Here is a 27,182-nt window from a genome sequence, read left to right on the forward strand (position 1 = left end):
TTCATTTCCAACCAAAACAAAGTTTTACTTATTGTTCTTTCGTTTCGGACACGAGGACCGCAAGTTTCGGGAAAGATACCGGACCGCAGCAAATATAATCGGAAATGTCCGAGGTCCGACGTCTTTTGCATGGGTTGCTCTATACTAATTCAAATAAGAAGAGCAATTAATTATAGCTGTCTTCAATGAGCTTATAAAATAATTACTATTTATTCTAAGTGAAATTTAATTAAATTCTATTTCTACACTTATAACCCCTTATTTAACAAGTAAATTCAAAACATTGATCGCAAACTTTGGAACTGGACTGTTAAATGAAAGGAACATTGGAATGTTGAATGCAGATGCAGGGCAGGTGTTTTTTTTGCTAAGAAAGTGACGCCGATAGTCGGCATCTTCCCCTACCAGAATTTTTTCCCCTCCAAATACTATTTCCCCTCCAAGAATATCATTTTTCAATAAAACATAATTATCTTTTTTAGCATTTATTTAAGGTTTAAATCGAAAATTGTTAATTTTGATTGCTTAATTATCTATCGCAATACTAGCTCATTTGCGGAGTCGCGAAATCACGTTAAAATAGAAATAAGCATCTATGGAGTTGCATTGGAATGTGTAGTTTGTGGTTCCTATTTTGCAAAGTAATGCAGAACATTTCCGTTTTATCTCTGTAAATTTTGGTAAAAGAATCCTCAAACTAAACGTGCTTACATCTGAGTCGTAAAGCGCATGCTATGTAATGTAATCGATGAAGGGAAGTCACTCTAAATGTCATTAGTGTTTGTTAACAGATTTTTATTGATTTTGACCGAAAACTTCTTTATTGTAAATTAATTGGGAAAAATGTCATCTAGATTTGATTGGGAATGGGGCCGGTTTTTTTTGCTTTGGTAATGCCTCTATTTTCCGGAGGTGCAGAGTGAGACAGTGGTGAAAACCCCCTGAAATCAGAGAAGATGAGTTATAGAGATATTGATTAAAACAGTGTTTATTTTTTCTCCAAATATGTCTCTTTCGCACTCTATTTTCCCCTTTCACGCAGCGTCCAGCATCTTCCCCTTTAAAAAAAAATAAAAAAATGCAGGGTTCTCAATTAGAGGCGGCCACCTGCCGTTAGAAATCAGATTTTGGCCGGATGAAAAATCGCTCAGATTCAGATCGGCAATTGACTTTTCGAAATTTGCGTGTCTTTTCGGTAATTTTGCTCCTTTTTTTGCTATTAAGCAGTAACAACAACAACAATGAAAAGGCGTCAAAAAGCAGTCAAATATTTTGACGTTATTTTCATCACAAGTTGAGTTTTTGTTCCTGATTGTTTGCGTTTTTTGTGTTAATGCAAAGTTTTTGTTGTAGTGAAAGTTTGTTTTAATTCAGTTACGTTTCAAGCTAGAAGTGTCACGCAAAATGTGCCTGGTAGACGTACGATCAGGTCTTTTCCGCCCATTCTTGTAGGGCTTTTTTCATTTATCTTTTGCTAGTTAAAAAAGCTTAAATTCATAAAATGCACAAAAAATGCTCAGATTTAAGTGCCTGGTTGACTATTAAAACAAGAGCACCGCCTTGCGGGTGCAGACCGCTCATCTATTTTCTTTTTAAAGGTGAAGGGACTCTCATTTTCAATCACAAAGGAGGGAGGAGTGGAGTGAAGAGGGGTGTATAGTGTGGGGTTGTGGACATTTATTACATTATCTTCCAAACTGAGGAGCTGCGCCATGAGCGCATGATACGCCCGTCGTTCGCCAATGAAGTAGTAAGGTAATAAATAACCCTTTGAATCATTTTTTTACTTCAGTTGGCAGAAGACAGCTGGAATATTTGTCAAAAAAATATGTTCAACTCACCCATTTGAGTATGTGTGTATGGAATTCCAATGTTCCAGTCAAATCTCATCCAGTTGAATATGTGAATACTTGATAATTTAACATTGTAACATGGTAAATCCGATACGGTAGGACAGTCAATGAAATCACGAAATTTTGACGAACAAAGTCGCATAACTCTGGAACGACAATTCAGAATTCCGTCAAAAATGAAAGGGGATCAGGGTTTATGAATATTAAGATTGTGTTAAAATTTGAAAAAAATCCATCGAAGGATATTTGAGCTACGGTAGGACATTCAATGAAATCACGAAATTTTGACGAACAAAGTCCCATAACTCTGGAACAACAATTCAGAATTCCGTCAAAAACGAAAGGGGATCAGGGTTTATCAATATTAAGATTGTGTTGAAATTTGAAAAAAATCCATCGAAGGATATTTGAGCTACGGTAGGACATTCAATGAAATCACGAAATTTTGACGAACAAAGTCCCATAACTCTGGAACAACAATTCAGAATTCCGTCAAAAACGAAAGGAGATCAGGGTTTATCAATATTAAGATTGTGTTGAAATTTGAAAAAAATCCATCGAAGGATATTTGAGCTACGGTAGGACATTCAATGAAATCACGAAATTTTGACGAACAAAGTCCCATAACTCTGGAACGACAATTCAGAATTCCGTCAAAAACGAAAGGGGATCAGGGTTTATCAATATTAAGATTGTGTTGAAATTTGAAAAAAATCCATCGAAGGATATTTGAGCTACAGTAGGACATTCAATGAAATCACGAAATTTTGACGAACAAAGTCCCATAACTCTGGAACGACAATTCAGAATTCCGTCAAAAACGAAAGGGGATCAGGGTTTATCAATATTAAGATTGTGTTAAAATTTGAAGAAAATCTGTCAAAGGATATTAATCCATCGAAGGATATTTGAGCTACGGTAGGACATTCAATGAAATCACGAAATTTTGACCAACAAAGTCCCATAACTCTGGAACGACAATTCAGAATTCCGTCAAAAACGAAAGGGGATCAGGGTTTATCAATATTAAGATTGTGTTGAAATTTGAAAAAAATCCATCGAAGGATATTTGAGCTACAGTAGGACATTCAATGAAATCACGAAATTTTGACGAACAAAGTCCCATAACTCTGGAACGACAATTCAGAATTCCGTCAAAAACGAAAGGGGATCAGGGTTTATCAATATTAAGATTGTGTTAAAATTTGAAGAAAATCTGTCAAAGGATATTTGACGTAGCGTACGACATTAACAGACGGACGGACGGACAGACGGACGGACGGACGGACAGACGCGGGGTATACCATAATACGTCCCGTCATAGACGGGCGTATAAAAAGCGATGGTTGGACGGTATTTCAAACATAACCATTTAAAAAAAAAAATGGGGGGGGGGGTATAGTGTGAGGGTGTGGTGATAATTTGTGAGATGATCTTAAAAAAAAAAAAATAATAAAAAAAAAAAAAAAAAAAAATGGGGGGGTGGGGTGGGGTGGGGGGGTGGGGGGGGGTATAGTGTGAGGGGGGGGGTGGTCATTTGTGAGATGATCTTAAAAAAAAAAAAAAAAAAAAAAATTAGGGGGGGGGGGAGGGGGGAGGGGGGGGAGGGCACGGGGGATGGTTTGGGTGAAGTCTATTGTGGTATGTCAGGTAAGAGTAGTTTCATCAAAGTATCAATCAAATCTAATCATAAATAAAGAAGTTATGGCAATTTTAGCAAAATTTAATAATTTGACCTTGAGAGTCAAGGTCATTCAAAGGTCAAAGTAAAATTCAAGTTGCCAGGTACAGTAACCTCATGATAGCATGTAAGTATTTGAAGTTTGAAAGCAATAGCCTTGATACTTCGAGTGGATCGAAACACAAAATTTAACCATATATTAAAAGTTACTAAGTCAAAAAAGGGCCATAATTCCGTAACAATGACAACCAGAGTTATGCAACTTGTTCTTTTACTGTACCCTTATGATAGTTTGTGAGTGTTCCAAGTATGAAAGCAATATCTATGATACTTTAGGGGTAAAGTGGACCAAAACATAAATCTTAACCAAATTTTCAATTTTCTAAGTATAAAGGGCCCATAATTCCGTCCAAATGCCAGTCAGAGTTACATAACTTTGCCTGCACCGTCCCCTTATGATAGTTCATAAATCTTGCAAGTATGAAAGCAATAGCTTTGATACTGTAGGAATAAAGTGGACCTAAACACAAAACTTAATCAAATTTTCAATTTTCTAAGTATAAAAAGGGCACATAATTCTGTCAAAATGCCAGTCAGAGTTACATTACTTTGCCTGCACAGTCCCCTTATGATAGTTAGTAAGTGTTGCAAGTATGAAAGCAATAGCTTTGATGCTTAAGGAATAAAATGGACCTAAACACAAAACTTAACCAAAATTGTCAATTTTCTAAGTATAAAAAGGGCACATAATTCTGTCAAAATGCATGCCAGAGTTATCTCACTTTGCCTGCCCAGTCCCCTCATGATAGTAAGTAAGTGTACCAAGTTTGAATGCAATAGCATTGATACTTCCTGAGAAAAGTGGAACTAAACGCAAAACTTAACCAAAATTGTCAATTTTTTAAGTATAAAAAGGGCACATAATTCTGTCAAAATGCACGCCAGAGTTATCTAACTTTGCCTGCCCAGTCCCCTCATGATAGTAAGTAAGTGTACCAAGTTTGAATGCAATAGCATTGATACTTTCTGAGAAAAGTGGACCTAAACGCAAAACTTAACCGGACGCCGACGCCAACGCCAACGCCAAGGTGATGACAATAGCTCATAATTTTTTTTTTAAAAATAGATGAGCTAAAAAAGCCATAAAATGGCCCAAAAGTGCTCAATTTTACAAGTTTCAGGGAGAGCATGCCCCCGGACCCCCTTAGAAGGCCTGCTGGTATCACATTTTGGTCTGTTGGCTCAAAAGTTATTGAGAACCCTGCAGATCACATGTTTTTAAAGTGATGTCCAAAATATCCAGACAACATAAAAAATTGAGACTTGAAATTTTGGATAAAAAAGTCAGAATTAATGAGAAGCGAGTTACTTTTATATTTTAACAATTGATTATTTCAGTTTTTCCAAAAATATTTATCATTGCAAGCAAATAATTAAATATCTTAAAAGTTAAATTATGTCTAATAGTACAATTATTACTGTCTCTATCCATGTAGCATGGAATACCATATACATGTAGTGTTCACTATAGAACATTCTTATTCAAATACATCCGATTTGTAATATAAACTTTTTATTCCAAACTACCTCAGGGACAAAGTTATCTTACGGATAAATTATGAAAAGTCAGAATAAGCCATTTTATGATTTTTTAATGACAAAATCATAATGTGTTGAATTAGCAATAACCACGCACCTGCTATGCAAATTATTGCGCAATCGGTGTTCAGGCAAAAAGTTGACCGAAAAATGTGGAGTGTTTTTAACGCTTCACTACGAGCATAAAAGAAGTAATCCAAATGAAAAATTTGCATATGTGGGAGGAGATATGTCCAAATAAGCGGTATCTGACCTTTCCATGACCGGAAAAGAAAAAATCATTGCTCAAAAGTGAAAGTAAAAAATTCGAAGGCCAATATTTTGCAGACAGAAGGCAGATTCACTTGAAATTTAGCTTTGAATAAATCAATTATTGTGTTTTTTAATAAATCCTAACCATTTGAATCAGGTATATGCGCGTGAAATAATATATATTTATTTATTTCCAACACCACTATTCCTGTGCAGTAGAGTTACTCCCCTTTACGCGGAATTATTACATTGTTGTTACGGTGAATTCGGGAGCGATCTTTTGAGCAGTTTTACGGATATCGGTACGATAAACACAGTATTTGTTTGGCAGGAAGAGAAATTGTCTCATCTGGTATCGATGCAGGTATGAATTCACTTAAATCACCTAAATTATTGTGTTAATTATGTCAAATAAAATCTGTTCCAGATCGTACCCGCGCCATTTCGTACCGGACTTGTCTTCATTTGTAACAAATGTAAAATGTAACTTCTGTGATTGATCATAATTATAAACTTAAAAGCTAAGTTACGTTATTAGTTTTAAGTTGATTATACATTTAGGGAGCATTATAATTCACACACCATCTCATTATTAGTTTTGTTAACGTGTTAAAACTGCTATAATTAATTTCAGTTCTTATTTCATTTACATGATTAATATACAAAAAATAAATGGATATTATTATATATAAAGGTTAGGTTCTTGAAATTTACCTTTGCAAAATTGAGAATGCAATGCTAAAACACGGTTATTATGTGTCGCAGGTTTTGTGCATACCGGTATTGATTTTTTTTTATTTTTATTTTATAGAGAACATGACTGACAAAGATCTATTTGACAGTGATTATGATGGGGGTTCACAAATACATGAGCACAGTTACACTGTGGTCAGTAACATTTTAAGCAGTTGCATGTTGAAGACATTGAATTTGATGGTTAACAATTATATCCTGAATTTAAACCTTACATTTGGCTAATTTTGATCTCAGCATGATTTTTTTAGCAAAAGACACATTGAATCAGTAAAAGCTTGTAGAAAACATTTTCGGTTAAATGTTCTGTTCTTTCAGTTTGTCTGTATCACTTAATTAATATTTGCATGCAGTGCACTATTATATTTCAGCATCTTTGGAGTTCCTTTCATGAAGAAAACAAGCTCTTATTTAATGTATCGACAATTATTTACTAAATCCAAGAAGTTGTTTAAAGATATTGAGCTGTTACATACATTCGCATTTTATGAGTTCGAATCTTCTTACAGTAATTATTCTAATATTTTTTTAATTATTTTATGATATGTTTATCTTTTTTTGAATAGGTGTGTGTTAAACTATTCTAACAAATAGTATTTCTGTTTCATCTTACAAAAGTATATAAGATTTAATATAGCAATGCAATGTCGATCTTTCAGAATTCCTGGTGCTGCCATTCCTAATCAACCGACATATCAGAATTCTGGATAAGAATTCAGATTACTGGCTGCATATTCAACCGTTAAGTGTTTTTCCTGTTCAATTTAACTGCTAGTTTATAAATAAAATTTTGTTTAAGAGAAATTATATTACTTTGAAATTTTCTTAAATACCAGGTGGTATCACATTTGTATTTGGTGGGTGGGGCAGTTGTACATGTTTTGGATGTTGTTTTTTTTAATACTAACCAAATAAGTTTTTGTTTTTTCAACATTTATTCTTGTTTTGTTGTACATTATTTCAACTGTGATATTTAATCACATGCAAATTTGCATTTAAGAAAAATCAACTTTTTATTGTCTATTTCAGGAATTTTTGGGTCCTGCATTGGTGGGGGGTAACGTGTTTCAGGCCAGAATCCTGCCGGACCATCCAATTGCAAGGACATCTAACATAGCTGAAATGTATCTGTAATGAATTATTAAAAGTTTGGATAAAAAATGTGTTCTTAAATCATTATTTTAAACAAATTATACACCCAGGTTGACTATTTTGAAAAAATGAAAAATGACAATTTTTACACAAGGGATTTTTCAATGTTTCCGCATTCACTAACATTATTTTAGACAATGTAAGATAGACAAACCATACATATTTGGAAATGGTTTACTAATATCTATCAGAAAATGTATAATTTTACTGGGTTTATGTCAATTTTAAAAATCAGTGGTTATTGCTAGTTGAATTTACACAATTTTGTTGCGTCAGACTACCATGAGAACAAGTCAAAACAAACCAGCAGGGCAATAAACTTCAACATGAATGATTTATGTTCTGACGACCCCTTGACCTTGCTTGTTTACAACTGACATCAGCTGTGCTTGTTTACATTGTAGGCCACCATGATAAACCATGGCCATGCAAAACAAAAACAATTCTTGTTTGAAGATATAATTGATCCAAATAGCTGTTCTTATTTATTATTTAAAGATCTATGGCAATCACATCTGACAAAAACAAATAATCTGCTTAACAAATAATTTGCTTATAAAAGAAAGCTTGGTTTATTAAAGTTTAACCCACAAAAACAGATCATGGGTAAATGGTCAAACATTTTGCCAGATCAGTGCATGACATTCAATATTGAGCATCTAAAGTTCCTTTTCGGAAGAGAAATACACCCCTTAATCCCTATAAGATCAACAAAACAATAAAGCAACACAACCATATGCCAACTTGCCATACCTTTTTTGGGTTCCCCTCGACCCCTGCCGTCCCTCGACTTGCGACTATTTTTAAGTGCGGGTACTTTCTCAGCTGCGACCCCATTGCTGGCCGTGGCATCACCACCGGAATGTGTTCTTGTAATTCTTTTCGCCTTTCGAATAATACGAATTGGTTTGCCTTCTTCTTCCAAAAGGCTAAGTGGGTCAATATCCCCCGTCAGCATTTCGGTCTCGTCAACTTCGCCATTTTGGATTGCGCCATTTGCCACTTCTGACGACATTTTAATTAGATTTAGAATAGCTAAATGCAAGTTCAAACAACACAAACTAGTCCTGGGCAACGTTTACTCCACTCCTACAACCTAAAACCGAGCTGACGCTAGCTGTTATAAAAGTTTTCCAACTTTTTTCACCACTACGTTTTCCAAATTGAGCACTGCGGATTGTTTACGTCTTTGCAAAACGGACCACGTGATCGCTTTGAGGATATCGATTGGCTGACATCATTAATTTTCCCGGGGTTGATTGTTTACAATTGCACGACGATCGGTTATATTCGATGTTTTCCGCGTAACTTTAGGCTAAATTTGATTATGATGAAATTTGAATACGATGATAATCGTGAATGTGACGAAATGTTTGTTTATTGCTACGAGCAAAGAACGAAATTACTTTTAACCCTCAATGAACACAATTTCAACACCAGCGAGACATTAAATGTTAATTATTTACTTGTAAGAAATTGAAAGGGACGATTAATTACATATAAGATGTGTTCGTATCAATCGTCTGTCATTATTTTGATAGGAAAACATTAAACATGTGCTTATAATTTTATATATTTGTATGAAACACAATTTCTATAAGACAAAAAAAACGACTTACTTTTTCAAGATAAATATTTTCAAAACTAGATCTACTATCATTTACACAACATCCTATTCAGTTTAAATTGCTTCATTAAAAACACACTATTCTTCTCAGGAAAAGCAAAGTTCGTTTGTTGAACCAATTAATAAACAACATTTATGTGACATAAATTTCTCTTTTCAGGGAGGCATGCGTAAACTGGAGTTTAATTGAGGTTAGTTGGAACTTACTTCCAATATGGCGTCGTTTTCGTGTTTTCGTGAAGTAGCGGATACCTTACCCGTTAAGTAACTTTATATTTATTTATTTTTAAATGAATGCGCCCGTTTGGCTCTGCTCTATATATATGTGAGCTTCCCTCTTTTTTTGCTTCAAGGTTTTATACGAAATAACCGCCATGATCAAGAGCAGAGACGTAGATAACTACGTCTCTGTCAAGAGATATCATTTATTTTTATATTGTTATATTATTACTTTTTATTATATGTTTGCTCACATACTTAACACTTACATGTGGTGTTCGCAATATAAGGCATTTTAGGCTTTTATTTACACAGAGTAATTCTTACCTGTTTATTTCAACACACATGCAACACTTATGTTTGAATGTGCCTGAAACGGAATACTAGTACTATGCTTACTATTTCCAGGTATCAACGACAAGACGCCAGTAATGCTCGATTGGTTATTGTCGTCTCGGGTACGACTTAAATGTACATCGAATACTCATAAGTATACTTGAATGTACCCCGAGTACGGAAAATATACTATAAAGTACCTGGCTAATTTAGACTGTGCCCGAGCTCTATTCCCGTCTAAAATCCGATGTCGTAAAACGCGCTACGGGATACGAAACGCGCTCCTCTTTGAACAAGACCGGTCGCAAAATGTTTTTGAGTATGAGTTTCGATAATATAGATTCCATTTTACAATATATTTGCATAAATATGAACATGCATTGTTTGAAAAAAGCCGACAAATTTAGCGTTAGAATTCCAGGGTACGTTTTAGTATCTTATCAGTACCGGGGCACATTTAAATATACTTCGGAGTACCCGGGTTACATTTAAGAAGTACCCGAGCCGAAAAGTCGAGCGCCAGTTATAGACGTTAGGGAATGCAAAGATTTTTTTAAGGCATTACGAAGCGTGTAACGCTCTAGAAAGCGGAAGGTACATGGAAACCCACCAATCAATTAAAAAAAGATAAGGTTGATGAAACCAAATACTACCATTATTGCGATTCGGAATGCCTGAAGCAATTTGGAATACCCGTCGGGCCCGGGAAGGAATCGAGTTGAAATCGAAAAAAAGATCGGACGATTAACGCACGGATATCGCCCGGCAATCGCCAGACATCGGATTTATTGTACGTGTATAATGACGATCTCCCTCCGGTATATATGTCCCTCGGAAATATGTTGATTTTTGCCGATACACGTACATTGAGCCCTTTTTTCGATCTCAATTCGATTCTTTCCCGGGCCTGACGTCGGGTAAAATTTTAAGTGATACTTAAAATAACTTCTGACGCCACCCGATGCTACAAATTGACCCGTTGTCCGTGCGATCATCGACCGGGAACCAGCCCGATGAGCGGAAAAATACGTTGTCCGCTGATCGGAAGGTGATCGGTCTCTATTTGTGACTATATATATATATACTTTTATTCCTCCATATACAAGACACGAAGATCAAAACACAATATAACTATATATAAACAATGGTTAAATAGATACAAACATAAACGATATATATGGATGTTAATATCAACATCGGCAAAAAAAGAGAACTTTATAAACAATATTATTTAGTAAAACTGTGTTATGTTACGTAGAAGAGTCTCCAAGTTGTCCCATCTAGGAGGCAAAAGCGAAATTTTAGATAGGGAGCTAGGAGTATCGTGATATCACGATCATTATTAAAGTTAGATATATCCCCAGGATATCTGTAGCCTAGCACCGAAACACGAGATTGCTAGACAGACGATTCCTGGCTGAAAAAAACAACAAACAAACTATTTAAATGTACTGTATATACTATATATAAGATAATGCAGACTAGTGAGGAAAGTTTTGTATGATTGAGGTTGTCATAATTTATATTAAGAAACATCCGGAGTATAAAATTGCACTGCTCAGAAAGACTAGAGCGACACATCTGGTTGAAAATTGACCCGTTGTCCGTGCGATCATCGACCGGGAACCAGCCCGATGAGCGGAAAAATACGTTGTCCGCTGATCGGAAGGTGATCGGTCTCTATTTGTGACTGAGTTATAAGTTTTGTTGAAAACAAGTCACTCAACCGTGCTAGTTCTTATTTACATTGACTTAAATGTTGCAGTTATATTTGGTTGCTTTTTCGTATTATATACAGGCCTTCTGATTACTTGCTAGTATAAAGCAGTTTGCGGATGTTTCTTAAGCATTATTTGCGCGAAAACGCTTGTCGAACACTTGATTTGGCAAGCACTTTGAGTATAACATTTATGGTGGTTTCACACGGGTGAAGAATAGTTCTTCTTGAATGCTCTTAGCTTATTTGAGTACATACGTACAGCTCAGAGCCGGAGGGTCAATAGCTGGGAGTTTGATTATTGCAACTAGAATGAAGAATTGAAATATAAACCTCTGCGATTACTTGTTTTACAATAAAACGTTTAAGTTTAGTCACATTCACAACTATAGTTCTCTAGATAATTATGGTAATTATTCATTGTCTTTAGCCTTGAAGACATACGGAATTGCAACAGTAATTTTGTGAAATGAGACACTGTAATTGGTTATACATGAATGGATAATAAACGAATGTCGCTGTGCGTACGAATTCCGTTGTTGTTTAAAACAACAGTTCAAGGTAAAGCTAATACATTAAAATTGTGTTAACACTGCAACAGTGTTTCCTCGCGTTATTTCTACATTAAATATGTAGCAAAGGTTTGAAAGCGTTTGAAGTAGTAGTTGTAAACATTTCTAAACGCACGATTACATATGACGTGCATAGTTTAAACGTTTCAGGACGCCTATTTTGATAACTGACAGTCGCAATGTATGTTACTATCTAACTTGTTCGTGCTATCAATCACGAGTCAGTTAGCTTTATCATGATTTAAAATATCTAGCACAAGCAAAAACCTCCAACAACAGTTTGCAACGTAAAGATTTAAGAACGTGTCCCAACTATTGTACATGATTAAGTGACTTACCGTTTAAGTTATTTAAATTTATACTTATATACGATTTGGTAAATTGACAAAATTAAAAAAAGTTGTTTCAGATTCGCAAATTTTTGTTTTAGTTATGACATTTGTGAGAAAACAGTAATACTGAACATTTACCATGCTCTAAAATAGCCATTATATTCATCTTTTGAAGATTTATAAACCTCAAAATTGTAAAGCGTTGCAACGCGAAACGATTAAATAATTTGCAGAGTTCTGTTGTTTCCGTTATATTTTGTGAAACTACGAAGATTGCTTATATAAAATACATCCTTCATTGTATGAGCACGGATGACCGAGTGGTCGAAGCGATAGACTTTTACTCCAGTGGTCAGTGGTTCGAGCCCAGTTGAGGGTTCCTTTTCCCTTTCTTTAAGTGTATTCTTGTTTGTAACTGGAGCTTTTATGATCCAATGTTTACATTTATCAATATAAGCATTTAATTACAAACTTCAATACATGCCAAAATCTGTGAAAAGGCCCCTTTAACTCTAGCATCGAGAACTCGACAAGCTGCAATAACTGGAGTATATTTTATAGATTGTATGATTTAATTAAAACTTCAATAAGAAATGACAACCTTTCGGTCCCTAATATTGAGCCTCGCTTTGAGAAAACGGGACGTAATTCACGTGCTTTAAGTGGCTAATGAAGCTAATTCACGGCGCTAAATGAATGCATTAATAAATGAGCCAATGCAACTTTCGAGGTGGCGCTCAGGCCCGGTTGTTTTGAAATTTCATGGATAATTTTACAGGGTGATTAGGTTTTATATGTTGTTGTGTTGTTGTTTTTTTCAACATATTTCGCATTATTTTTAAAATCCGTCAATGTAGTGCGATTCAGTGAATATTAATTCACCTAAAAATGTACAGAAACATACATTCTCAACCCATTTAAAAACGTGATAACCTTTATCAGTTGTGGCATGATGGAGTTTTAAAAAGCATTTCGATTAGTTTTTCCTGTGTGACGAGAAAATGTCCACCCAATTAAATCGCTAACGGCATCAAACGATTGCGTAAAACATTCATTAGATGCTGCATGCACATAAATATTGGCCTCTTATGTTGTAGATAATTTTGCTTTTTCTCCAAAAGAGATGGAGCCAATGCTTATGAGATGGCGCTAATGATAGGAGGTGGAGCCAATGCAAGATGTATCAATTAACAGTCGTATCGCAATTACATTATCACATTACGTACATTTGATAGATAATGTTATTTGTTATATTTAATTTAATTTTCAACGTACAGAATCTTTACAGAACATAAACATATTCTATAATAAATAAGATGTATTTTTTAAAATATATAAGTGATCAACTCAATTAAGAAGTCACCAACATGAATAAAACATATTGTACTATGTATACCAAAAATCTGTTCTACTTAATAAAACCAATAACTTCATGTTCAATGTTCATATCTTACAAAGACGAACGTTTAAATCTATCAAGACATTATTAGAAAACTACTTTTTCTAATTTAAAACGCACGCGACTAAAATGTGCTGAAGTAGTAAACTTACAAAAAATAATTTAAGTCCTGTTAACATAACAGAAAGTTAACATAACTTAAAATATTTCACTTTAAAATAACTATAAATGTGCATTTTCGCTATCTCCCAATTTAAGCGCCACTTCCTTGGCATTGGCTCCATCTCTTTTTGAAAAATGCAAATATATCTATTAGATCGGCTAGAAGCCGATGTTTTTGTGCACGCATTACAGGTTCAAAGCAATCGTTTTATGTAATCAACGATTTAATTGGCTGGGAATTTGCTCAACACATAGGCAAAAGACATCGATTTGCTTTACGAATTCTACCATGCCACAACTTATAATGGTCCTCACGTTTCCAAATAGGTTGTGATTGTTTGTTTCTGTACATCTTTGGATGAATTTATTATCACTGAATCGCACTACATTCGTCGATTCGCCACCTCGGAAGTATCATTGTCTCATTTATTATTGCATCTTAAAAAGAGGTGGCGTGCGTGATTAACGGCCGTGTAATCTGAAAATACACTTTACGCACACGCATTAAGCCCCTTTTTCGTGAGCGCGGCTAATTTATTTACGTTATCCGTAGGTTTTGTGTTAGAAAATGTGATGTGGAAACCTAGCTAACTCGATGCATTCGATTACTCAAGCATTTTCGTCATCCCGGTGTGACCCTACGCTAAAAGTCTAAAGACGTGTTTTTGTACATATTGGGATGAACAATGTGTTTACACGGAGTTTATGGATCGATCATTCTTAATCATATCATTTTTTTTTAATTTTACTTTATAGTGCTATTTTTATGTGGCTAAACTTCCTCATGCATTGTGCAAACATGTAAACCAAGATTCACGAAAATCCGTAAACTGTTATACATATATACATATTTTTCAGACACGAAAGCCATTGGAACATTTGACCCTGATGTATATGTATGATATTGATATAGTGTCGGCGTGATGTCTTATCAACAACGCCTAAATGACCTGAGGGACAAAGTAGAACCAATTGCTATTATTGGGATCATTTCAAGTTCGTCGAAGAAATAGAACTGACTGGACACTGTTGGGCTAGGGTCATACTGATGGATGGTAGAACGAAGGGTATCCATATAGATCCCAATATTATATATTTGGGTTGGAGGATTAAATTCTAATCTTTAAATCAAAGACAATTTGATATTTAGTATTTTTCTCCTGATTATTTTCATGTTGTATCGTTTTTCTTGTTTTTTTTTAATGTTTATTATTATATGCTGTAACTTTTGTTATATTTGTTTCGATTGCTTTATATCTCTGTTATTTGCATCATATACTAGGTAATAATTTATAATTAATTTGGAAAATATTCGTTCAAAATAAGGCCTTTCAACTTCCTTACTTAAATTTCATTCTTTTGCGAAACTGGTGGAGAGAAAACCTCCAGACCCAGAAAGATTTTACTATTTTACGAGCTATGCTCAGAAGTTGTGAAATCTCTGTAAGAAATCAATAAAATTTAAACCGAAGTCTCTCTCAGAACTATTGATAGTCCGACATTTGTAGAGCCTTAAAGTGTGTTTTTATGTGTCGTAGGACAAATCTGAAAGGAATAGTACGGATTAAGTGTAAAAGTCTTATATATTACATGTGGTTTCGACTCTACAAACACAAATTATTATCAGTTAAACAAAATTCAAATTTCGTTGATCTTCTGGTACAATCCAAATTCTAGTTTGTTATGAATCGACGTTTATCTGATTAAAAAAGAAAGATACTGTATTCGCATGTGCTCGAATTCTCATTTTTGGGGCACATAAACTTTTTTTAAACTTTAATTAGACATCAAAAGTCGATAATTGTACCGTGTACCTTAATTGGTTTGTCATAATTAAATATATCTAACTTGCGCTCTGTTAAAATCAGGATTTCTGCATGTGCGTAAAGTGTCGCTAAAATGGGACGACACTTTCCGTTGTAATGTTGTTTTTATTCAATGAAGTCTCTCCAAACGAAAATCTAGTCTTGACGGAAAGTTTCGTCCCAGATAAGCCTGTGCGAACTGCACAAGCCGATTTCGGTCGATACTTTACTCCCATGCATTAACTACAGCTGGTCCAGAGCGCGGCGCACATGCTTTTAACGTTGTGACGTTAGGATCAGCAACTCCAGATAAAGTAAGATTTTTCACGATCGTTGATCAGCAGTTGACTCCCTTCTAACGATGTCAATACATCTTTATTTTATAAACGTTCTTGAAGTTCCTATAGCTTAGTTTGTTACTAAATTAAGGCGAATGTGCTTATTAGTGATGCACTGTTATTTATAAATTCAAATTTCATGTTTTTTTTAATAATGTTTTTCATACTGATTTGTGTTTTGCAACTAATGGATATCGATTTACGTTTAAGTTAGCGCTTACAGTAAATTGGTCGTGAAAGTAAAAAAACAACAACACAACAACACACACATTTGATTTTAGGTTCCATTAACATGTTTTATTTAGTTTCACTCGCTCATTATCAAGTGCTGGTTTAAGATTAAGATAACAACATGTCGCCATTGAAATCGTATGTGCATACACATTTTAAACATTGCGTCATCGTTATAACGAAAAGGAGATTTTCAGAGTTATCGTCGCATCGTGGATCACCCTCGGGGTTCCAGCAGGGGTGTTTTAGATTGAAATCGCCAACAATAATATTATTCTTTCTTTGTTCAACTGAATGGAAAATTTTTGCATAATTTTTACACGTATTATCTTTAGTTTGAGCATATACGCATTGAATGCGGAATGATTGGTGCTTAGTCAAGTACAGTGTGAGGGCACACGATTCAATAGGGCAATCTTGATCAATGTTTATTTTAGTAAATGAAATGCCCGATTTACATATATTGCTACCCCAGTGCCTATAAGTTTTTCTCTTTGTTCACCTCTCACAGGTTCTTGATACCCTTTTAAATGAACTTGTCTGTGATTACTTTTGTAGTTCGTTTCCTGGAGACATACTACATGTACTTCGTTGTTATTAACATAATTTTGAAGCTCGTACATTTTTGCATTTGAGTTATGAGTAACCCCTCGGGCGTTCCACGACATAATTGTAAGACTGTTTATATTATGAGTATGAACTGTCGCAGACATTTGGGGTTTGGTGTGTTTGATTGACCTAACGTACGGGCTTAAGGCTACTGGATTAACTTAATATATTCCGTACGCGTGGCGAAAGAAGACCGGAAACGGCGGTGCAATCGCGTGTCTTTTGCGGAGGCTATGGCGCATGATCGGGGTCGAGCTGTTACGGGCCATGCGTAGCCGGTTTCTATGTATATTGAAGGGAGAATACGCGGGGTGGTCGGATATCCTGTGTCGTTGCTGTAGATGATGGCGTTGTTGCCGAGGTTGTTGTTGTTGCCTTGTTTGTTGCGGTGATGGTATAGGATTGAGCATTTTTTTAGGGTGATCTGAAGTTTGTGAGCTGGAGGGTAGCTTATGCTGTCGTTGTTGCTGATGGCGGAATGTATGTTCAACATTGTTTGTGGCTACATTATTTGTGGTTGATGTTGATGCCGGTTGTTCGGGCGGAGTAGGAGTGGTATGCTCAATATTATATTGCGCCTCATTTTCGGGGAATTTGTTTTTGAGTATGGACAAAATTTCTGTTTCAGATTTACCAACTAACTGTTTAGCTATATGGGCAAGATTGGGTCGCTTATTTATAGCTTGAAGGTTATTGATGTATTGATTGGTAACCTTTAAGTTTTTGCTGTTGATAGTAGATTGGTATTTGAGATAGATCGGACACCCCTTATACGCCGCGCTGTGCCCGCCGCCACAGTTTGCGCATTTCCAAGCGTGCCTGGTATTGCACGACGCGTGCGAATGATTCCCCGCGCAATAACAACTTCGCGTTATTGTTACAAACATTGGACGCATGGCCGAACATCTTCTTAAGTTTAGGTGGGTTGTTACACCAGGAAAACATAAAATTAATTTAAAAACTAATATGTCTCGTATTAAATTTCAGGAGCGAAACAGGGCAGTCAGCATGTTGCGGGCTACCTTCCTCACTTGTTGAAACATCTGATCGTCACGGATGAATGATTTTATCGTTTGCTTGCACATACTGTATTCAAATGATCATATGTACAATTTTAAATCAAACTATTTACTCATAACTAATATATATTTAAGTTTGAAAAATGCTGCGTTTCAAAAGTCACCAAGTGAAGTACAGCGCTATATAATTCCAATTTAATTTCAATTTCTTTATTATCGGTGGTTTTTTACAACAGGAAAATATGACATTAATAAGAAAAACAATACGGCTCGTTTAAATATTCATTGGCGCAATGTTGCAATCTGGTTGGTTATTAAGACGTGTAAGTTAATGCGTTTTACTTTCAACATTATTATTTTACGTTGTGCGATTTTGAGAATTTTACTTTTTCAGTGTTTTGTTTTAATTGTTATGTTTGATATTTTAATGTTGATCAATTTCAATTAAGTTTACATGAATTATTAGATATGTGTTGAATTAGTCTGAATCCAAATTTCAACAAAATCCGTTCTAAAATAAGGGAGTTATATTGATTTGATTACGTGTTGCGTTAGAAAAGTCTCCATAATACAAATCATTAACGCAAAAAGTGTTTGACCGACATAATCAACGCCACTGTCTTACAAATAGATACAATTGTTTACAAAAAGTCCATGCTTCGGTTAACAGTCTTCCAGCGTGAACGGTGTCCGTGAAGTCATTACGCTTTGAACTGCACACACCAAATACAATTCGACATGGCATACAACTGTGTGTTGTCACAAAATAACTGATCATGATGTTGTTGCGTGTAATTATCTTGAGTTTCTATTTCACCAGAGAGAATACAATATAAACAACACTCCGTACGTATTTCGAGGGTCGCCACAAACAACACTCCTCACGTATTTCGAGGGTCGCCAAATTTCCCACGGCATAACTTATCGCAAGAAAGCTAGATCGAAAGTGATGGTATAAACTATATCGAAAACAAAACATTCACATTGACGTCAACAAGCTCTGTTTCAGAAACCCAATGTTCAAGTGGCAAGATTTAGTGCAACGAGCATCGCATTCAACTTGTTAACAGATCGCGTGTTAAAGAAATATAATGCACGAAGGTAATAAAGGCCTTATTATGACTTTATATATATAAAGATGATCCTATTTAATCTTCAAGTGCTGTAAAAATATCTTCATGACTTAACATTTAGAGTAAAGAGACTGGGACTCGCATACCGGCTGAATACCGCGTGCAGTGACATTCTATGTAAATTTCGCCCAATACATATATCAATTATTCAATTCAATATACAATTTTCATAATATGAAATATTAACACATTTAAATAAAAATAACATGTATGCCGTGCGAGTTCCCAAAGCTGAATGACAAACCTTCAAGAGCGCCTCTAGCGGCAAATTCATACTGAAGGGAACGTTATTTTCGACTCATTCAATAAATTTCAAACATCGAAAATTATATTTCTATACTTTATGTCGATTTAGAGAGGTCGAGAAATGTAAACATGTCACGCTTTAACTTTAAATCGCGATGTGCGTTGAAATAATATTTAATGTACATTATTGATAGAAAATTTGAAAGAAGAAAACACTTGCGATGACTCAGTACTCGACTAAATTTGAGCCTCGTTCTTGGAAAACGTGGCTTAATGCGTGTGCGTAAAATGTCGTCCGCAGTCCGCACCGGCTAATCAGGGACGACACTTCCCGCATAGCTGTATTATCATTTAGAAAAGACTTTTTTTAAACGAAAAATTCCATAAAATGTTGTCCATAATTAGCCTGTGCGGACTTCACAGGCTTATCTCGGACGACACTTTACGCACATGCGTTAAGCCCCTATTTACCCGAGCGAGGCTCAAATTATGATGCAGTACATTTCTTTTTAAAGATGATTACCGGGAAAGCATGATTTTCTGCAGTATTATTCCCCTAATATACAACGCTTTTACTGAAAAAGATCTGTCTCTTCATATGTTATATTTTTAGACATTAAAAAACACCCAACTGAACAAATATGTGCATAAATAATATATATTGAAGTGCGCTTCCTTATTTTACGGGAAATATGAAGAGAGCATTAGAAATCACGACTATGGTGAAACGTAACCGTCATACATCTGCATATGTTAACCGTTTGAGCAGCGTTTTGGGAAAACCGAGCTTAATGCAGTGAAAAGTATTACACTTTTCGCTTTCATGGATTTTTTCGCCTCTGAACGAAATCTAGTCGAGGCGAAAAGTGTACTCATATACATTAAGGCCAGTTTTCCACGAACGAGGCTAATATTATTAAAGCATTTCCATTGTCCATTTCAGTGCCGATCCCGGGTATTTCTTGAAGTTTGAATATCGACTAGCACTTAGCACATCGCGTTAACGACTCATGCATCTAGGCAATTCACACAACGATTTAACACGGAAGGTATGTGGTTATCTCGCAGCGTCAGAGTGTATGTATTTAGAAGTTAATGAGGTCCTTCCGCGCCTAAGACTGAATAATGTGAGGACCCGGAGAGTGTCCCAGCAATCTTACCTAATTAACTATATAACTCACGAAAGTGTGAGCGAATTTTAAAATATAAGTGCTATTTGAACTTCCAGCCATTTTTTTTACTGAATGATTTTTTTTTGGTTTGGTTTTGTGTTACGAGGGAAGCAGGAGTGCCAGGAGAAAAACCCACCTGTCGGCTATGGTGACCACTAACCAAACTCACATTCATCCGGGAATGGTGTTTGAACCCGAGTCGCCTTGGTGAGAAGCGCTTGTACGAACAACTGCGTTAACCAGACAGGTAGTTGACACTGCTTCAGAATGGCTTCAGGCAGTTTTCATCCAAACATCGTGGTCCAATCGGAGACGGGTAATGCTAGCTCTATAAACTTTTTCTTGAGCCAACAACAATCATGTATTTTCTATTAACCATTCGTGTGGTTAACAAAAATGATTTAACATAAACTGTGTTTTCGCCAAAAGAATGCCAGTAGTATCTCACAAAATATATAAAACATCGTCTTAAAACATAGACAATTTCTATAAAAGTCACATTATCGCAGACAATTTTAAGCAAGTGTTTTCTAGCGGGATTCCTCATATGTTACAACATGTCACCATACTTTAAAAGTGCTCGTTTTTACATGACATTTATCTTGTTATGCTCCGGATTTGTAAGAATGCTAAATTTAATCAATCCTTTTAACTTGTGATCTAACGGGAGCAACATCGGCTTTTGAGTATTTACAGAAAAGGTACATATCGCTTATTTTATTGTTGTTGTTTTTTAATACTAATACGTCGTTGTATATTATGAATTTATTGCTAATATGATGAATTATACTTATTTGCGTCGCACTGAAGTGCGGCGACTCGTATGCAATACGTTTTTTATTCGCTTATGAGAGGAGAAGTTATTTTACGGATCAATGTATATATTTTTGTTGTTAGAATATCTTGCATAGTGGTGATTTTTTTGTGTAAATTAGTGTAAATAAGTACTGCATTTGTGCCTAATTTTTTTAAACCTACACAGTTCTGTTCCATTAATGAAAACTGCACACGGATACCAGTAAAAAAAAGGAAACCAATGTAAATAAAATGAACTATGAAATATTTGGGGGTTACAACACAATATCATAGATAATGGTTATTTGGGGGTTATAACACAACATCATAGATAATGGTTATTTGGGGGTTATAACACAAAATCATAGATAATGGTTATACCAGTATCTTTTTCTATTTTGTTTATAATAATCGGCCAATATATTAATATTTACAGTAGAGAAAAAATCGTTCCATGTAACTTCAATGAGTGCCTTTTACACTGAAATTCCCGACGCCCTTTGATGCTTTGCATCAATACTTATCTTGTATGATTCCATTACGACTCGCGTCTTTTTTTTCTGAATGCAAAAGATAAGTAATGGAAACTTATTCTGCAATAACTAAAGGCGGTGCCTGTTTTTTATGTGAAGATTTCTCAAGAATTCTTTAGCAAAATTCGTCTGTTAAAACTCGCACGAGAAAACATGTATCCAAACTTTTTTTTTTACAATTTATGATTTCTAACAACACCTGTTAGTATAAAATATTAAATAAAGAAAAAATACAATTACCTAGTACGTATTGGTTATTTTAACTTTTATTTGTGTTTAGTGAAAAAATAATTGCTCTACAACATCAATGAAGAATAAAAATGTAATTGGTGTCCACTAATATTGAACCCAAAAGTTGTAAGTTTGGCTAATCTTCTTTGTAGTGAACTGTTTTGAAGGATTAATAGTTTAATAAGACTACAGCAAATATGATCACCAACCTCATAGTCATACTTATTTAATTTTATTGAATTTAGCAAAAATGATCGTATTCTTCACATTACAAACTGAAGAACATTTTAACAATACAAAATAGGTCGTATCGCTTATTGCTAAACATTTAAAGCAATGAAATGTCACATGACCGACCACTGCATATATACAAATGATTTTATAAGACAACTTTTTTCTGACAACACATCATATTGTCAAGGGACATAATTTGTAAATGATGTTCTTAATTGCATAGAGTTAAAAATAGTTCTCACAATATTGTTATTAAAGCTGAATTTAGGACATCTACAGTTACTTGAAATAGATGGCTGAAACGTACATAAAGCTGCGGTCTGAGAAACCGGGGCTTAATTACGTGCGTAAAGCGTCTGTGCAGTCCGCACAGGCCGATCAGGAACGACACTTTCTGCCTCAAGTGTATTTTTGTTTGAAAGAGACTTCCTTCCCGTAAGCAAAAAATTTCATAAAAGCGGAAAGTGTCGTCCCTGATTAGCCGATGTGGACTGCACAGGCTAATATATGACAACACTTTACGTACATGAATTAAGCCCAGAGCGCGGCTTATTTATGTTTCAGTGAAAAAAACATGGACCGCGTAGCTCTACTGTGGATAACTATCGCCATCCTGATGTCGGTGGTCAGCGTCTCTAAAGGCTCTGTGTGGAAGTGCTGCGGGAGGTGCCGGTGGCTGGGCCAGGAGTGCATCCGGTTCGGAAAGCAAAGCTGTCGGTGTCGGGGTAGAATGGCGATCATGGCTGACAGCGGATATCAGGTGCATGGGAACGAACATACCCGTTTTCAAGATGGGCACCAAAATAACGAGCTCTCTACGCACGACAGTGTGTTATTGAAAGAAAAACTATGATTAATTTGAGTCCCCATTGTTTTATACAGGAGACGGGACATTTATTCTACCAATAAAGATAATACAGTTTCCTGACACACACAATTGAGCTTTGTTAAGATAAAAACTACAACAACAACAACAACTGCAGCAGCAACAACAACAGCAACAACATAGTATTGTACAGTTTTAATAATGATAATTTCATATAGTCTTTAGACATTATAAACGATACCTAAACATGTTATACTCATTAATCTCTACACAATTTATACATTTAAATCTAGTTCCTTTATAAATTAGCAGTGTTATGTGTATTTGACATCAAAGACTTTTAATATATCAATAGTCACTTTTTTCAATGATTGCCACGACATTATTTAATCAATGTATTAAAAAGAGATTTTATCATGAATACACAGCTGACTGCATTGTTGAATAAAACAACTTACATAAACTTTTAGTTGTTCTCGAGTCTATCTGCTCGACACCGCATTTTCAACTTCATATCATTTTAAAATTAATTTCTCACCATACGCATAAAGTAGTTCAGATCTGAAATACAACTCGATGTTTAAATTTAAACATTTGGACACGCACTTCCCTCGTAATATGTGAGTGATGTTATAGAAAACCTGTCAGCTTGTCGAATGTTCAAAATGACTTTGAAACAAGAATATATTGAATGCGCTTTAAATGAAATGTATTTAATATTTATCATCAGTGATGTTTGCAATTAACAAGGCTTCAACCACGACAGTTATACCTCGCTATGTCACATGAAAGAGTTAGTGTACAATCATTTACTGTGTGACATTGTTTCGGATAGGTTGCAAGTACTTGCTGTGTAAAGTTGTTCCTGGTTGGTTGCACGTAATCGCCATATGACGTTCTTCCTGGTTGATTGCAAGCACTGACTCTGTGACGTTGTCCATGGTTGGTTGCAATCACTCACTGTGTGACGTTGTTCCTGGTTGGTTGTAATCACTCACTGTGTGGCGTTGTTCCTGGTTGGTTGCAATCACTCACTGTGTGACGTTGTTCCTGGTTGGTTGTAATCACTCACTGTGAGGCGTTGTTCCTGGTTGGTTGCAAGTACTCACTGTGTGACGTTGTTCCTGGTTGGTTGCAATCACTCACTCTGTGACGTTGTTCCTGGTTGGTTGCAAGTACTCACTGTGTGATGCTGTTCCTGGTTGGTTAAAAGCAATTCCTCTCTAAAGTTGTTCCTGGTTGGTTGCAAGTACTCAATCTTCCAGTAGATACAAGGTAGTAACAATGTTGAATGGAATCATTAAGAAAAAGACATACAATGACAATGAATACTTGTCTATTGTAGGATTTTAACTCAAGCCAGCAAAAATCGCATAGATCCATGAGATCACTAGTATACGGTATCGTAATCCTTAGTGCGCATGCGTGGTGCTATACTTCATCTACATATTTCATTCATAACCATTATGCTCCTACCACTGATTTTCGTAAGCACGCTAAACAACGTCATGAATTAATTAATTACATTAATTGTTATTTTGAGCGCTTATTTTTAAGGAAACCATGAAATAAATGCTTATTAAAAGATTTCTTTTTTTTTTAATAATGTAACCCGTTCAAACCGTCGATTGGATTGTTTAAGTTAAGACAATGGCAGCAGTCCAAACGAACGCTAGTGGATTGTAATTATCTGGCCAATATAAAGAGAGGAACGGCGTTTTCGTAGATATGTACCAGAATGCTTCATAAACACTGTCTGTTATACTGACAATTTTGACTTGCAAAACCGCTGGTGACATGGAATGAAAAAGGAAAACACAACTTGTTTTCTGCAATAACTTTTATCCTCAGAGTATTTGGTGACATGGCCAAACAGCCGTCTGCAAAGGAAATAATGTAACGCGTTTCAAAATGTCAAACTAGAACTATTATATAATATTTGCGTTTACTATGAAATGCCATGTACTGTAAGATAAATCACAGGCGCTGGACCTTGCTTCTTTCGACAACACAAACGCGATTAGTCCCAAAGAAGCAAAATACATATTATGAATATATTTTTCTTTAAGGCAAACACGATTAATTATGAAAATAATGCGTACACCTAACGCAAACGTGATGTTTACATAAAGCCCAAGGCTTGTGAAAGATAACCTTGAATATCTCACTGAGAGCATGTCTGCTTTCTGCGAATTGCGCTTGCGCGAATGCAACATAAAAGGTTGCGCAAACTATTCTATTCAGACGCGCAGTTCCTCCCGTAGAGCACAGAACAATTGAACAGTTAATGCGTCATTGCTGCATGTTCGGTGCGCATTGCAATTCGTGGATTTATCTTTACAAGTGTTCGATAGTGAAAACACTAGTTACTGTAAATTACAAAAAGGTAACTAACTAAGAAATTGTTGTAATAATGCAGAATAAATAGAAAAAAGAAGACGTACCGGTAGGTTGGATTATTTCGCGGTTTGTATATGAGGCCAGTTGCTTAAGAAACCGTTGTAAGCACTGTAACTTACTGAAAGGTGATAGTTTCTGTTCTGTTTTTGTTTTACTAGTTTGCTATTCTGGTATTCAGTATAATATGTCTGTAATATGTTTTTTTTCTTTTAATGCAATTTATTTGTGCTTTGAGTGTAATATGCCTGTATTTTTATTGTAATATGTCTATACTTTAAGTTCAATTCGTTTGTTCTTGAAGTGCATTATGGCTGTGCATTGAGCGTAATATGTCTGTATTTTCCTGTACTGAACTGTCCTTGCTGTATTTGCAGACACGATGAATATGAACACGATCTTGGTGTGCTGGGTCATGTTGGCTGTTATCATGGCGGCTTGCCCAGGCGCAGAAGGAAGACGTTCGTGCAATCCTAATCGCTGCCGTTACTGCGAGTCTAAAGGCAAGGAATGTTACTGGATTGGAGGTCAATGCCGGTGTAGAAATATTGCTGGTCTCGCTGGTTTTTCTGGTTTACCAACATATCCTCGGTTGGAGAGAAATTATGTTGGTCTCGACCATTTACCTGGACCTAAGGGAACATCCATCAAATAAAAACATTACTATTACAAATACTGGCTCGTGAACACTTCATAAACGAACGGCTTTCGCTTACAGGATTATTGTTTGTTTTACTTACTTCCAAGTTTAGTTTTATATTTAAGAAATAATTCGTGTACGTTATAGTTTGTTGTGGAATAACCCACGGCCGGAAGTTTGGATGCGTAGGGATTAAATCACGAGTGCGTAGCACGAGTGACTTGAAACCACGCATCTAAACTTCCGGCCGTGGGTCATTCGACAACAAACTATAACGTACACGAATTATTTCGATTCTAACACGGTTTTTACTATAGATTTATGCAATGTGTCATATTTTTCTTGTGTACTATTTTATGTAAAATTCCAACTATAAAAATAACTTCGGCTGTGTTTTCGATCAGATCTCCGCCCTCAATAACAGCCAAACTGGATTATTCGCTGGTGGAAAATGTATCGGCATGTTTTGTTTAGTTTCAGCGCGTGCTTTCAGTGTATAAGCTCCGCCCATAATTATTGTAGAATAACCCATTGACGTTTTTCTTCTTTGTTTATATGAAATTTGGCACGTGTCATATTTTTAAAATAAACATTGCATTTGAAAATTCACTTTACACATAAACAAAGATATGTGGCAAAGATATTTGTAAATTTCCGTCACAGCAAACCCTTCATGCAAATAAGAAACTGCTTATGTATAATACAAATCATTTACAGAAAAGTGTTTAACCCACACACTCTACGACACTGTCTATCAAATAGATAACATTATTAACACAAAGTCCATGCTTCGGTCAACAGTCTTCCAGCGTGAAAGGTGTCCGTGCAGTCATTAAGCTTTGAACAACTGAGATGTATGCACCCACCAAATACAATTAAACCTTGTTCTGAGAAAACTGGGCTTAATGCGTGTGCGTAAAGTGTCATCCAAGATTAGCCTGTGCAGTCCGCACAGGCTAATCAGGGACGACACTTGGCGCAAATGCATTTCTCAAAACGCGGCTCAATTAATCCTTAAATACTCGCACTGGCAATTATAACAAAAAGGCAAACACTAAATGAGTTATGGCATTCTAAAAGAAAAATACTAGCATATTTTATACGTGTCATTGCATACAATTGTGTGTTGTAACATAATAACTGATCATGATGCTGTTGCATGTAATAACATTGAGTTTCTATGTTCACCAGAGACAGAATACTATATAAAAAACACTCCTTGCGTATTTCGAGGGTTCCCCCATTTCCCACGTCATAAATAATCGCAAGAAAGCTAGATCAAATGTGACTGTATCAGCTATATCGAAAACAAAACAAAC

The 27,182-nt window shown here is 35.6% G+C and overlaps 1 protein-coding gene and 3 long non-coding RNA genes across 4 annotated transcripts in view; 3 read left to right on the forward strand and 1 right to left on the reverse strand.

The window, feature by feature from the left end:
• Positions 1-8,515, reverse strand: part of LOC127866825 (programmed cell death protein 4-like) — a 29,251-nt gene extending 20,736 nt beyond the window's left edge. Inside the window, exon 1 of the mRNA XM_052407660.1 lies at positions 8,044-8,515. Coding sequence (XP_052263620.1) covers positions 8,044-8,305 — 262 coding nt within the window. The 5' untranslated portion in view covers positions 8,306-8,515. The remainder of the gene's footprint in view (positions 1-8,043) is intronic.
• On the forward strand, positions 5,578-7,315 carry LOC127866830 (uncharacterized). The gene is made up of 4 exons (XR_008043121.1): positions 5,578-5,749; positions 6,197-6,273; positions 6,798-6,879; positions 7,168-7,315. It is a non-coding gene; the product is annotated as an uncharacterized LOC127866830 (long non-coding RNA).
• Positions 8,516-11,517: 3,002 nt separating the features above from the next.
• On the forward strand, positions 11,518-20,527 carry LOC127866835 (uncharacterized). Its single transcript, XR_008043126.1, has 3 exons — positions 11,518-11,750; positions 18,666-18,757; positions 19,979-20,527. It is a non-coding gene; the product is annotated as an uncharacterized LOC127866835 (long non-coding RNA).
• A 225-nt stretch (positions 20,528-20,752) lies between these two features.
• LOC127866828 (uncharacterized) lies at positions 20,753-26,468 on the forward strand. The gene is made up of 3 exons (XR_008043119.1): positions 20,753-20,908; positions 22,565-25,212; positions 25,601-26,468. It is a non-coding gene; the product is annotated as an uncharacterized LOC127866828 (long non-coding RNA).
• Positions 26,469-27,182: the final 714 nt, after the last annotated feature.

Source organism: Dreissena polymorpha, chromosome 2 (assembly GCF_020536995.1).
Source record: "Dreissena polymorpha isolate Duluth1 chromosome 2, UMN_Dpol_1.0, whole genome shotgun sequence".
Classification (NCBI taxonomy): domain Eukaryota; kingdom Metazoa; phylum Mollusca; class Bivalvia; order Myida; family Dreissenidae; genus Dreissena; species Dreissena polymorpha.